This window comes from Rhinopithecus roxellana, chromosome 12 (assembly GCF_007565055.1).
Source record: "Rhinopithecus roxellana isolate Shanxi Qingling chromosome 12, ASM756505v1, whole genome shotgun sequence".
Lineage (NCBI taxonomy): Eukaryota > Metazoa > Chordata > Mammalia > Primates > Cercopithecidae > Rhinopithecus > Rhinopithecus roxellana.
The window spans coordinates 8741559-8756284 of record NC_044560.1 but is presented as its reverse complement, the minus strand read 5'-3'; the positions used below and the strand labels follow the sequence as shown (position 1 = coordinate 8756284).

At 51.6% G+C, this 14726-nt stretch overlaps 1 protein-coding gene across 9 annotated transcripts in view; it reads left to right on the top strand.

The window, feature by feature from the left end:
• TMCO4 (transmembrane and coiled-coil domains 4) overlaps positions 1–14726 on the top strand; it is a 126115-nt gene that overhangs the window by 106775 nt on the left and 4614 nt on the right. For all 9 annotated transcript variants that reach the window (XM_030942440.1, XM_030942437.1, XM_030942436.1 and 6 more), the window contains 2 exons: positions 660–777; positions 6638–6755. In XM_030942440.1, coding sequence (XP_030798300.1) covers positions 660–777; positions 6638–6755 — 236 coding nt within the window. The remainder of the gene's footprint in view (positions 1–659; positions 778–6637; positions 6756–14726) is intronic.

Sequence of the window (14726 nt, the reverse complement as noted above, 5' to 3'; positions counted from 1 at the left end):
GTTCCAACTCAGGCTGTGCTGGAACTTATTAGCCATGTGATCTTGCAGATACCTTTGGTTTTCCGTAACTCTAAAATGGGGATAATGAGGCTGGGCACAGTGGCTCTTGCCTGCAATCCCAGTACTTTGGGAGGCCAAGGCAGGTGGATCACCTGAGGTGAGGAGTTTGAGACCAGCCTGGCCAACATGGTGAAACCCCATCTCTACTAAAAATACAAAAAAGTAGCTGGGCGTGGTGGCGTGTGCCTGTAGTCCCAGCTACTCCGGAGGCTGAGGCAGGAGAATCGCTTGAACCGGGAGGTGGAGGTTGCAGTGAGCTGAGATCGTGCCACTGCAGTCTAGCCTAGGCAACAAAGTGAGACTCCATCTCAAAATATATAAATATAGATAAATAAATAAAATGGGGTAATGATCCTTTGAAGGAATAGATTAAGCATATAAGAGGCTTGACTCAGGTTCTGGAACTCGGTAGAAGCTTCCATGCCTATCCATGCATGTGTTTGCATGTTTGCATGTGTGTACATGCACATATGCACATGATTCACGTGTGTGCATGTGTATGTGTGTGACATCCATCTCCTCCACTGCTGTTGGAGAGTCCCTCCCAGCACCCACTGTGACCAGGGACACTGACAGCCTTTTCTGGGGTCTTTTGCCAGATTGCCAAGGGATCATCGAGGATGTCGTCCTGCTGGGTGCACCTGTGGAGGGAGAAGCGAAGCACTGGGAGCCTTTCCGGAAGGTGGTGTCCGGGAGGATCATCAACGGCTACTGCAGGTCTGTCCAAACCTCATGCCAGCGGGGAAGTGGCAGTGCTTACTGAGCACTTAGCATGCCCACGCTCTGTGTTGGGGACACATATTCGAGACCTAATCCCTGTCCTGGAAGATCCCAAGAACTGGCCGGGCACTGGCCCTGTTAGGAGCAGGCCCTGGTCCTGGTGATCTGATCTGGGAAGCATCCCCGCAGTGGGATGATGGACAGCAGGGGGATTCTGAGAAGATGTTTGTGTATCAGGCCTGAGAGCAGCAGGGTGACAGGAGAGGCTGGGGCAGCTTGGCCAGGTTGGAGCTGGGGGAAGGGACATGGGCGAGTGGGACACAGACTGAAAAACAAAGAATGGACCACAGGGAGGTCTTTGAATGAGGTCTAAGAGGTGTCTATGTTAGTCTTTGGCGGTGGAAGGAGGGACTGGAGGGGCCTAGGCTGAGCTTTCTGAGTGCTGCCTTGGAGGAAGGGCAGGGTGCTAGAACAGGAGGCTGACGGCATGCAGGAACCTGTACCCAAACAGGGTGACAGACCCTCCAGCCAGAGGAGGGGACCCGTGAAGGCCGGCGGCCACAGGGCTAGAAAGGAAGGAACCCTTGTTTGGGGTTTGAGAAGGAGGACCTGTGGGGTTTCAGCCAAAGCTGTGACTCAGACTTTGGGGCAGGAGGGAGGATGAAACCCAAAACGGAGCCCTCTAAGATTGGCCTGAGAAGACGCCCTGTCCATCCAGCCTCTGGATGAAGCAAAGGTGTTTTCAGAGCAGCAATGTTTAAGGCTCATGATTCGGAAGCACACAGGCCTGGGTTCTAACGCCCACCTTCATTTCTTCATCAGTAAAAGAGGGATACTGGTAGCAACTGCCCTCAGAGTTGTGAGGATGCTTGAAGGATTTACAGAGCTGTACATGTGTGTGTGTTTACATGTATGTACATACACATGTGCACGATTGTCCATGTTCACATGTGTGTATGTGTGTGCATGGTACATACATGCTTTGTGAATGACAGGTAATGTCACCATTTTTTTCATTCATCATCATCAGTCACTTGGGATATTCATTCAGTGAATTCAGTGAGCACCAACCTTGGGCCAGGCTGCATGGTGGGAGGCTGAGGCAGGACAATCGCTTGAACCTGGGAGGTGGAGGTTGCAGTGAGCCGGGATCGCACCACTGTACTCCAGCCTGGGCCACAAGAGCAAGACTCCGTCTCAAAAAATAGATATAAAAAAATAAGAAAAAGATAAGGAATGAACAAAGACTTTGATGTGAGGCAGTCCTAGGTTAAAGTCTTGCCTCTGCTGTTTACCTTTTGAGTGGGTTTAGACAAACAACTTCCCTGAATTCAGCATCCCCACCTATAAAATAGGAATAATAGTCCCTCCTGTGTAGAGGTTCTGGGAAGATTAAATGACGTTATAAAGCAGAAGAACTGGCACTTAGTAGGTGCCCAATAAATGATAACAGTTACAATGTTTATTACTTGGCATACTCACATAGCACATGATTTTTTAGTACTTTTTATAAACAGCAAAGGGAAAGAATTAAAATTGCATGTGTGCAGGGGGAACGCAGCAAAATCTTATTAAACCCATCTGTTCTGTTGAGAACCTGAGGCGCATACACTTGGTTTTCAATTATTTTGTGAGACCCTGGGCCATCTCTTTATGGAGAGAAAGGAGGAGGAGGAGGAGAAGGAAGAAGAAAGGGAAGGAGGGAAGGAGAGAGACAGTGTCGATCAAAATAACTGTAGTTCCTTGGTTAAATTAAGCATCAGCCAGGAGTTCAGATTCTTGGTCTCCAAAGGCCTTTTAGTTGCTGTGAACTTAAACGTGGAGGATGAGAGGGAAGGGGATTCAGGCCAACACTACCCAACTACACAAGTTTACTCACGTGTAATTTACATTAATAAAGCTCTTTGTAAACCCACTCCCTTACCTGGGCTATTCACGAACTTTCTGGAAGCTAACTGGCGTGATAGCACTGCCGCCTGTCACATCCCTGAGGAAGTGAAGCTCTAAGAGGGGCAAGTGACTTGCCCAGGGTATGACCCAGGATATGAGCTCAGACCTGTCTCATCCCCCCGTGAGATGGCTGCATTCTGAGTCCTCAGGAGGGCTCCTTGTAGCCCAGGGACAAGAGGCCACCCTGTGGGCTCTGCCCCAGGTGCCGTGTGAGGAGGGGATGACAGAAGAAGGAGCAGGGAGGACCCCTGCCCACAGATGGCTCGAGGCCTGGTGAGTGAGCCAGGTCTGCCTTCAGCAGGTGGCGGTTGTTCAGCCTGGGGTTTGCACATCAGCATTGCCTGGAGGACCTGAGAGAGAGTGGCAGTGAGTTACCGGTTCAGCTCAGGATACAGGGATGACTAAGGCACAGGCCTGCCCTCAGGGAGCTCTCTGCTTTTCTAGAAAAGGGGAAACACAGGAGGATGTGTGGCAAACATCATAAAAGGAACAGGTACCAGGCACACAAGGGGTGAATGATTAATCATTTCGGATGGAGGACGGGCGCAGTGGCTCGCACCTGTAATTCCCGCACTTTGGGAGGCCGAGGCAGGAGGATCGCTTGAGCCCAGGAAGGAGTTCAAGACCAGCCTGAAAACATGGCAAAACCTGTCTCTACAAAAAAAATACAAAAATTAGCCGGGCATGGTAGTGCACACCTGTAGTCCCAGCTACTTGGGAAGCTGAGGTGGGCTGATGGCTTGACCCTAGGAGGCAGAGGCTGCAGTGAGCCAAGATTGTGCTACTGCACTCCAGCCTGGGCAACAGATCAAGACTATGTCTCAAAAAAAAAAAAAAGATACAAAAGTTAACCATGCATGGTGGCTCCTGTAGTCCCAGCTACTTGGGAGGCTGAGGTGGGAGGATGGCTTGACCCTAGAAGGCAGAGGCTGCAGTGAGCCAAGATCGTGCCACTGCACTCCAGCCTGGGCAACAGAGCGAGACTATGTCACAAAAACAAAAACAAACAAACAAAAAAAATACAAAAATTAGCCAGGCATGGTGGTGCACACCTGTAGTCCCATCTACTTGGTAGGCTGAAGTGGGAGGATAGCTTGAGCCCAGGAGGTGGAGGCTGCAATGAGCCAAGATCATGCCACTGCACTCCAGCCTTAACTCCAGCAACAGAGTTAAGACCCTGTCTCAAAACATATATATATATATATAGTAGTGGGTGGAGAGGCCCAGGGACACTCCCTAGTGGAGGGGATGTCCAAGGTGAATCTTGAAAGGATGGATATAGGAACCCATCAGAGACTGGAAGCACAGACTGAGCTGGAGAGAGGCGGCACAGCACACACAGGTCCAGCACAGGCGCTAATAGTCATGACTGAGGCTCCCTGAGCACCTGTGTGTACGTGTCCCGCCTCAGTTAATGCTCCCACCAATGCTGGGAGCTAAGATACCCTGAGGAGGCTGAGGCTCAGAAAGGTCAAGCAATCTGTCCAAGGTCACACAGCTCATAATTGACAAGGCAGGAATTGAACTTGGCTCTGTGTGGTCCAGAGCTGGGTGGAGAAGGTCTTGAATGCCAGTGAAGGCCCATGGTTTGCTCAGCACAGTGAGAGGGTTCAGAACCTTCTAATCTGTGTTCCTGCTCTGCCCTTACATGTGTATAAATACATGTAATTCACATTTTAACTAAAATGTTGTCATAATTACAACAGAAATAATTTCGGAGGAATGATACTGTCTTTGGTCATTTACACCCAGCGGTATTGGAAACATTTCCCAACCATCCTCACATCCAGTATTTGATGCACTGGATTCTTATGAATAGTTCAATAAACAACTTGAATGGATCTCCCTTTTCTCCCTCTAGCCATCCTTTTTTGTTTGTTTGTTTGTTTGTTTGTTTTTCGGGACAAGGTCTCACTCTGTTGCCCAGGCTGAAGTGCAGTGGCACAACCAGGGCTTACTGCAGCCTCAACTGCCTTGGGCTTAGATGATCCTCCTGCCTCAGCCTCCCAAGTAGCTGGGACCATAGGCACACACCACCACACCCAGCTAATTTTTGTGTGTTTTGTAGAGATGGGGTCTCCCTATGTTGCCTAGGCTGGTCTCAAATGCTTGGGCCCAAGCAATCCCCACCCCCCCAACCTCCCAAAGTGCTGGGATTACAGGCGTGAGCCACTGCCCCCTGCAACCATCCATTCTTAGTGCTTCTTGGGCCCTCAATATTAAGATCATCATCAGGACCTGAAAGCACTGGTCTCTGGAGAGACTGAAGGAATTTTCTAGATGAGAAAGCCCAGAGGCAATGGAGAGCCATGGTCTGCTCCTGAGGGAGCACAGTGGTCAGATGGGTGTTTTAGGAAGACTCCAGTGGCTCAAGCTAGGTGAGGCCAGGAGCAGGGAGTGGGGTGAGGAGGCTGTTGCATTCACCCGTGGGGCAGGAAGGGAGGATTGCCTACTCTCAGGGCTGGACCACAAGGGACAGGTATTGGAGGGGAGAGGGGAGGAAGAATTGGGAGGACTCTGATACGTTGGCCGTAGGGAAGAGGCACCCAAGACATTGGTTTCTACTTGAAGGACTGGGCAGATGACAGTGAGGAAGGAGTTAGGGATGGATGAGCTCACTTCAGAACACAGCAGGAGAGTCTGTAGAGGACCCCTCAACTCAGGGACTAGTCCTCCTGGGGGTCTTCAGAGTGGTACCCACTCACAAACCCACGTGCTCAGAGACCACAGAGGGTCAGAACTTGGAGGAGCCCAGAGAGCACCACCACACCCTGTGTCCCGGACAGGTGGGGGACTTGCCTGTGGTCACACAGCAGGGCACATAGACAGGGGCCACCAGGACTCCAGCCCCGGCCTCCTATCTCTCAGCCATTCTTACCCCCCTGCAGTGAGGGGGGCGGGGCCTTCTTTAAGATGAACAAGTGTGCAAAAATGACGCCATGCAAACCAGAGTCAGAATTAGTCCACATAGAAGACAGCAGGATGGGCTGAGTTGGCTCCGAGTCTGCGGTGCAGAGGGGAGAACAGAAGCTTGCCTGTGCACAGACTTGCTGGGTGGCAAGGCCCAAGGGCATGGCTCTGGGATGGCCCAGCTGCATCCCAAGACAGTTCAGGGGTTTGCAAGGGAAGGCTGCCTCAGGGGTCCCTCAGACCGCGTCCTCTGTAGACAGTATTCATTGCACCTGAAGCAATGGGCAGCAGACGGTCCGAGGTCATTTCTTCTGGATAGTGTACGGGCAGTGTTTGGCTGGGGCCAGGTTCACAGAGTGGGGTCACAGCACCCCTGAAAGTAGAGGAATGTTCCCGGCGCTGTGACTGCCTGGACAACCACCCTTGCCTCTTCTGCTGCCTGAGGGCAGGGAGAGCCTGCAGCCTGGGCTGAGCCTGTCCTGGGAAGGCCAAGCTGGTCCCTCCAGCTCACAGATAGGTCACCTAGACTCCAGAGCTCCCCGCCTCCTCACAGGCAGACCTTCTCTGCCTTTCTTTTTCCAGGGAGCCGTGGACAAGCCACCTTTCCCGAGCTAGGAATAGCTCTCCTGAGCCACATGCTGACTTTTTGAGAACTTTATCCAGATTCCTCATTCATTCCTTCAGCAGATATTCCTCTATTGCATGCTGGACCCTGTTCTTAGCTCTGGAGACCCAGCTGGGAACAAAGCAGACAGCCTTCATAGAGCTACCTGGTGCTTGTGCACAGCCCTGTGCACCATGCCTGGCACCCAGGCCAGGCTTCAAAAGCATCAGCTGTGGCTGCTTCATCTTCCATCTCCACCGTGCAATCAGGGGCCCTGTTTTCCCGCAGAGGCTCCAGTCCCACTCGGCTTCCCAGGAGGCAGCCTGGCCCGTCCTGTCCTCGGGTTGTCCAAGGCTGGTGCTAACGTTCACACGCTTCTCTGCCCTCCCACAGAGGAGACTGGCTGCTGAGTTTCGTGTACCGCACATCCTCGGTGCAGCTCCGTGTCGCTGGCCTACAGCCCGTGCTGCTGCAGGACAGGAGGGTGGAGAATGTGGACTTGACCTCTGTGGTGAGTGTTGGCCTGTCCTTCCTGGGGCTTTGCATTTGCTTAGTTGCTCCAGCCCAGCCACCCCTGTCCCCTGAAGTCAGTGGCCCCAACCTGTTCCATGCCACGGGAGAGAGATCATAAGAATTTATTTGGAGCCAGGTGCGGTGGCTCATGCCTGTAATCCCAGCACTTCGGGAAGCCCAGGAGGGCAGATCCCTTGAGCCCAGGAATTCGAGACCAGCCTGGGCAACATATCAAAACCCCATTTCTATAAAAATTTTTTAAATTAGCTGGGCATGGTGGTGTGTGCCTGTAGTCCCAGCTTCTCAGGAGGCTGAGGTGGGAGGATCACTTGAGCCTAGGAGATCAAGGCTGCAGTGAGCCATGATCGTGCCATTGTATTGCAACCTGGGCATCAGAGCACAACCCTGTCTCTAAAAAGCAAAAACACACACAGATATACAACTATCAATTAACAGGACCAGGATTGGATTTGAACCTCCAGAACCCTCACTCTTGCTCCTGTATTACTGCTGTTCCCCACTCCTGAGTACCCCCCTGACCCGGGGCTCCCCAACAGCCCCATCTCAGCTCACTAGTCAGGACTGTATGTTTCTGCGAGAAGCAGCTGGAGCAAGCAGAGGACACAGTTAGAGGGCTTTAGGCTAGACCAAAAGCAGAAGCACCTGCCTGCCAGGCTGTGGAAGGATGGGATGCAGAGCAGGACATCTGGAATGTCTTTAAAATGCAGAGCCCAGGGCCCCACTGCCCAAAACTTCTACATCACCTCTAGGGGCAGAGCCATGAGTCCACATTTTAAACATACTCCCTGAGGGTTCCCATGCAGCTAAAACTAGGCTGGGGTGCAGGAGCAGAACGTCAGAAAGAATTCTTGCAGGGAATGGGGTGAGAGGGCGCCTACTGGGCAGCCACGCAAGCCCAACTTGAATTTATTTTCTTTTTTTTTCTTTCTTTTTTTTTTTTTTTTTTTTTTTTTTTTTTGAGATGAGGTCTCACTCTGTTGCCCAGGCAGGAGTGCAGTGGCATGATCTCGGCTCACTGCAACCTCCGCCTTCTGGGCTCAAGCAATCCTCCCACCTCAGCCTCTCTAGTAGCTGGGAATACAGGCACGCACCACCACACCTAGCTAATTTTTGTATTGTTAGTAGAGACAGGGTTTCACCATGTTGGCCAGGGTGGTCTTGAACTCCTGACCACAGGTGATCCACCCGCCTCAGCCTCTCAAAGTGCTGGGATTATAAGTGTGAATCACCGCACCTGGCCTCTTTTCTTTTTCTTTTCTTTTCTTTTTTTTTTTTTTTTTTTTTTTGAGATGGAGCCTCACTCTGTCACCGAGGCTGGAGTGCAGTGGCACGATTTTGGCTCACTGCAACCTCTGCCTTCTGGGTTCAAGCGATTCTCCTGCCTCAGCCTTCCTAGTAGCTTGGATTACAGGTGCCTGCCAGTACACCTGGCTAATTTTTGTGTTTTTAGTAGAAACAGGGTTTCACCATGTTAGTCAGGCTGATCTTGAACTCCTGACCTCAGGTGATCTGCCTGCATCAGCTTCCCAAAGTGCTGAGATTAGAGGCGTGAGTCACCGCATCCAGCCTTTTTTTTTTTTTTTTTTTTTGAGATGGGGTCTTGCCCTGTTGCCCAGGCTGGAGTGCAGTGGTGCAATCACAGCTCACTGCAACCTCTGCCTCCCAGGCTCAGGTGATCCTCCTGCCCCAGCCTCCTGAGTAGCTGGGACCACAGGTGTACACCACCACATCTAGCTAATTTTTTGTATCTTTGGTAGAAACGAGATTTCACCATGTTGTCCAGGCTGGTTTTGAACTCCTGAGCTCAAGCAATCGACCTACCTTGGCCTCCCAGAGTGCTGGGATTACAGGCGTGAGCCACTGCGCCCAAACAGCTTGAGTTTTTTTAGACTTTGAAAGAACCTCGTTCACCTGCCACATGCTATCCTAGGGAGTTAATAGCTTCCTGTGCGGACACTCACTCTACGCCCAGCTCTGCCCTCAGCCTTTTATTTATTTATTTATATTTTTGAGATGGAGTTTCACTCTTGTCTCCCAGGCTGGAGTGCAATGGCGTGATCTTGGCTCACTGCAACCTCTGCCTCTCAGGTTTAAGCGATTCTCCTGCCTCAGCCTCTCTAATAGCTGGGATTACAGGTGCCCCCCCCCACCACGCCCAGCTAATTTTTTTTTTTTTTTTTTTTTTTTTGTATTTTTAATAGAGATGAGCTTTCGTCATGTTGGTCAGGTTGTTCTCAAACTCCTGACCTCAGATGATCTGCCCACCTTGGCCTCCCAAAGTGCTGGGATTACAGGCATGAGCCACCGCACCCAGCCTGCCCTAAGCCTTTTACAGACATTACTGTCCCCATTGTGCAGACAAGGTCACTGAGGCTTACAGACGTTCCAGGGTCACACCACTGAAACATGGCAAAGCAGGACTCAAACCTAGGTCTGAAGCCAGTAGTTGTAGCCCTAGCCCAGGTAGATATGAGAAATAGTGGGAGACGTGCCCCACAGGGGGAAGGGCAAAGAGGGGTTGGCAATGGGCAGGAATAAGCTGTAACTACAAGCACAAGCCGACTTCAGCCAGTAAAAACGCTTGCAATGTCAGGGGACCCTGAGAACAAAATCTCTGGTTTCTAGTTATTGTGTTGTTGGCTGCCATTTATTAAGTGCCAAGTGCTTCCCAAGTGTAACCCAGTGTATTAGTCCGTTTCCACACTGCTGATAAAGACATACCCAAGATTGGGTAATTTATAAAGAAAAAGAGGTTTAATGGACACAATTTCACGTGGCTGGGGAGGCCTCACAATCATGGCAGAAGGCAAAAGGCACGTCTTTCATGGTGGCAGGCAAGAGAGAATGAGAACAAAGTGAAAGGGGTTTCCCCTTATAAAACCATCAGCTCTCAGGAGACGTATTCACTACACTGAGAACAGTTTGGGGGAAAACACCCCCAAGATTCAATTATCTCCCACTGGGTCCCTCCCACAACACATGGGATTTATGGGAGTACAATTCAAGATGAGATTTGGGTAGGGGCACAGCTAAACCATATCACCCAGTTTCCACTAATGGTTGTTTGAGCAGCTCCTTCCTGCAGACAGACTAGACTTATTTCTGGGCATCTAAAAATTCCCTGGCTTGAGGGGCACTCTGGCTTCCCCATTCAACATCAGCAGCTGCCTGTTCTGACCACTCTACCACTGTGTCTCAATGGCCGATGAAGCTAGGCCCCAGACCCATCCCTGCCACCACAGTGTGGCTCACACTGGGCTGCATGTGTTTTGAGACTTGACTGAGCCTTTGATAACATGGGGGAATTCTTACACAAAAAAACAAAATCAGAGCTTCACCAGGTGCTGCTGTCCGTGCAGTCTGTCGGCCATGTCCCTGCCCAGAGGTCACCCGGGCCTCTCACCTGGCCTGACACCAGGTCACTGGGGCCAATTCATTCTCACTTATATCTTCACCCCTAAACTCCCAGGGCCCTGAGACACAATTCCTAACCCACCAGAGGATCACAAATGAAGCCACCCTGTGCCTTCCTAACTGGGAGCTTAAGGGACTGGGGTAGAATAAGAGGCATTTCTAGACTCATCCATTTATGAAACTGGTTGCTCCTGGTTAAAGAGTCTTCACAGGGGCCGGGCGCGGTGGCTCACACCTGTAATCCCAGCACTTTGGGAGGCCGAGGCGGACAGATCACCAGGTCAGGAGATCAAGACCATCCTGGCTAACATGGTAAAACCCCATCTCTACTAAAAATACAAAAAATTAGCCAGGCGTGGTGGCGGGCGCCTGTAGTCCCAGCTACTCGGGAGGCTGAGGCAGGAGAATGGCATGAACCCAGGAGGCAGAGCTTGCAGTTAGCTGAGATGGCACCACTGCACTCCAGCCTGGGTGACAGAGTGAGACTCTGTTTCAAAAAAAAAAAAGTCTTCACAGATAGACTTGGCTCACATTCTGTAAACCTCACAACTCCCTAGAGGAGGTATTAAGCATCCCCAGATCACAGATTGGGAAACTGAGACCTGGGAGCATGGAGTCATAGCCAGAGTTGCAGGTCTAGGTTCTGAACCCAGGTTGGAAGCTGTGCTGCCCGCTTCCCTGTGGGAATGAGGTAAGCTGAGTCACAAGGCCAGCAAACCACAGTGACAAGAATTTTCTCTCCGCCCCTTTGCCGCACTTGCAGCAGGGGTGCCCCGTATACTCAGTCTGCCACACTCAGCCCCTTGTGGGAGGAAGCACATGAAGCAAGTGCGGGGTCTGGCTGACCACTCCAAACGCCGACACAGGAGCAAGCTCCATGCAGGGCCTGTGGCCAGACCAGGTGTGTTGCCTCGAGTGGAACATGGCAGCACCCAGGCAGGGGTACCCGTGACCCCGAAGCCTCAGAGGGGGTGTTAGTGTGCTAATTAGCTGTTTTAGTTCCGCCAGCCCAATGGACGGTGGCATGTTCACAGCTCAGCTGGCCCCTGGCCGCATTGCGTGGGGCAGCTGCCCTCCACTGGTGAGGGCAAAAGGCCAGTGTGACAGCCTTTCTGGGTACCCGCGCTTGGTGGATCCCGAGCTCTTGTCCAGCATCCAAGAAGAATGAGGATACGCTGACAATTGAAGAGTGAGCAAGATAGAGAGTTTTATTCAGTGATGAAACAGCTTTCCACAGACAAGGGATGTGGGGGTGGTTCCCCTACCCAAAGGCAGGAAAGCCCCCACAGTGTGGCTGAATCCAGGGCTTCTATGTGCTCAGAATAGGGGAAGGGTGGGCAAACAGGAACAGAAGTTCTCACTCTGGGTGGCGGGTTTCATCTGGGACCAGCAGTCCAGTCAGCCTTCAGGCTGTTTTTTTGGTTTGAAGGTGGGGTTTCACCGGGGACCCGCCCTTATCTGCCTAGGCATTTGGCTGCCTCCCATCACTATCAACAGGACTCAGCGATGATGCCTCCTGACCCGTGTCCAGGGCTCTCTGTCCTATTCAAGGTGCCTGCACCCTGAATGGGGTGAAGGGGAGCAGGGACTTTGCGCCTCAGCACCCCAGGAGTCTCCCTTTGCTAGAAGAATCAGAGATAAAAAGCACCTGCTGAAGAAAGTAGCTTTTAATGCTGCAAAGCCCTCACAAGATCTGATTTCTCCTGGGAATGGGATATGGTAGGAAGAGCACAGCCTTTGGCACCAGAGAGGCATGGCTTAGAATCCTGGCTCTGCCACTGGTTTACTGGCTGTGTGACCTTGGGCCAGTTACTTAACCTCTCTGTGTCTCAGTGTCCTCATCTAGGAAATGGTAGAAATGCCTAACTTCCAGGGCAGCGCATGTAAGATGCTTGGCGCATAGTAGGCCCTCCTTTAATCCTAGTCCCTCCTGGCCTGCCCCTGCCACCACCCCCAGTTTGTTTGCCTCTGGGACCAGCAGCTTTGGAGACTCCACTCCCTCCTCAGACTGTCTTCGTGGCAGCTTCCCAGTTCCTGCCTAATAATAGCTCTTTATCACATTAGGAACACATCACCAAAAACGGTGCTTTCCTCTTCTGGGTAATTAGAGGTAATTAGCACTGCCTTTGTGCTGGCCTCCTGTTTTCCTTGAAAACCAAGGGAGCTTTCATTACTGCTGTCGGGGAAAGTGCTGGCCGCCCTCTGCTCCCAACAGAGACCCACAGGACCTGTCTTCTCCCTGCTGGACCAGCCACACAGCAGGGCCCTTTGTGATCACCCACTGGGCTGGCCCTGTTGCAGGCAGGGCGTATCTCTGGGGTGAATGAAGCTGCCCTCCTGCCCCTCAGTCAGTCCTCACAGGGACTGGGTTACAGTGGGTGGGGGATTTGCCACCCCAGGGACCAACTCCTGAGGCTTCTGGGGTGCAGAGAGCTGGCCCACAACAAGACTCTTCATGTCCCAGAGGAAATGCCGGGTGGCCTAGAACTTAGCAAAGGCTTGGCACAAAGTAGATACTCGATAATAACCACAGTAGCCAACAGCTCACATGTTTTATGGGGATAAGTCATTTGATCCTCATAGAGATCCGCAGAGTGGTAGTAACCCATTGTACAGATGTGAAAACAGAGGCTGAAGGCGGTGCCACGGCATGTGAGTGGTAGAGCTGGATGAACCTGGGCTCTTCACCACTGCCTCGGTACTGCCTTCTTTCACACATCTCCGTAGCTTCTGGTAGTGACCTCTAACCCTGCACCAAAAGCCTGTCACATGTATTATCTTATCAAAACCACACAGCCAGCCCACGTGGTATAGGTCCCTTTATTAGCCTCATTTTATACATGAGGAAATTGAGGTCCAAGAAGGGAAAGAACATGGGCTTGAAAGGAGTCACTGGGGGAGGCAGCGGTGGGTGATGGCAGCCTCTGTCTGGGTAAGTTGGGGTGTCTGTTGAGGTAGGAAACAGGAAGGGCTGGGCCCCATTTGTACCTGCGAGGATCTGGTCACCACCGAGGCCCCGCGGTGCACGGGGCTGGCTGTGGGGCACAGAGGTGAGGGAGAAGTGGTCTCTGCTTCCCTGCGCTCAGTTGATCAGGGAATGCAACCTCGTGCAAATGTGATGATGACGGGTTATGAGTGCTGTCACAGGGTGTTCACAGAGGCCCCTGCCAGCACGGGAAGCCACGGAAGGCTTCTGCACGCCAGTCACATTCAGCGTGTATCCAGGCGGCTGGTAGATTCAATCGAGAGAGCCTGGGAGATGGTCAGGGGCTGAATCTTCACGCAGTATCGGCCACGCCAGAACTTTCTGGTGCTGAGAAGAGACTCTTTCCCGACCCGCCTCACCCCTCTTCTCTCATCTCTCCAGCTAACTGTAAAACCAGAGCTCTGCCCAGCAGCTGCTCCCCTGGGTCTTTGCAGAGGGGTGGCTCAGGGACTAGGGTTGCCTGAGACCCAGACCAACTTGTAGTCAAGGAGGGCCAGAGCTGTGTGTTCTAGGACAGCACTCAGTGGAATTTCCATCTGGTATCAGCTGCAGCCAGTGGGTACAAACACCTCCCTTCCTGGCCTGTTTCTACCCAGCACTGGCACCAGCGCTCTACAACATTACAAAGGTCTAGAGAGGCAGTTCTTGTTTGTCCTTAGAGAGGCAGTTATCACTTGTCCCTGTGGGTGTGAAGTTGCTGCTGGCTGGAATTCAGACGTGATGGCTGGAGCTTGAGCAGCCATCTTAGGCTCCCAAATGGATCAGCCCAGCTAACTCCCTACTCTCCATCTCCTACTTCTAGAAAACTAAGGTAAGGGAACTCATATTTACAGAGTACCTCCTGGGGTACCAGGCACTGTGCTTTGTGGTTTGTATTATTTCTTCTAGCAACTCCTTTAGGTAGGTATCACAAACTCAAATTGCATAATGTCTCTTTAAAAGTGTCTGGGGCAGGGCATGGTGGCTCATGTCTATAGTCCCAGCAATTTAGGAGGCTGAAGCAGGAGGATCGCTTGAGCCCAGGAGTTTGAGACCAGCCTGGACAACATAAGAAGTCCCCATCTCTACATTTAAAATTTAAAAAGCCAGGTGCGGTGGCTCACACCTGTAATCCCAGCACTTTGGGAGGCCAAGGAGGGCGGATCACCTGAGGTTGGGAGTCTGCGACCAGCCTGGCCAACATGGTGAAACGCCGTCTCTACTAAAACTACTAAAATTAGCCGGGCATGGTGGTGCACATCTGTAATCCCAGCTACTTGAGAGGCTGAGGCATGCAAATAGCTTGAACCTGGGAGGCAGAAGTTGCAGTGAGCCAAGATCATGGCACTGCACTCCAGCCTGGGCAACACAGCAAGACTCTGTCTCAAAAAAATAAAAAAAAAGAAAAAACATGTAAAAAAGGAAAAGTGTTTTGGATCATATAGGAACATAATATCAAAAGCTAGCATTCTCTGAGTTCCCGTGAAGTGCTAGGCCCTTGAACTCCTTATAGCAGTCATTCAAGGTCATGACTCTCATTTTACAGATGAGGAAGCTGTGGTTCAGGAA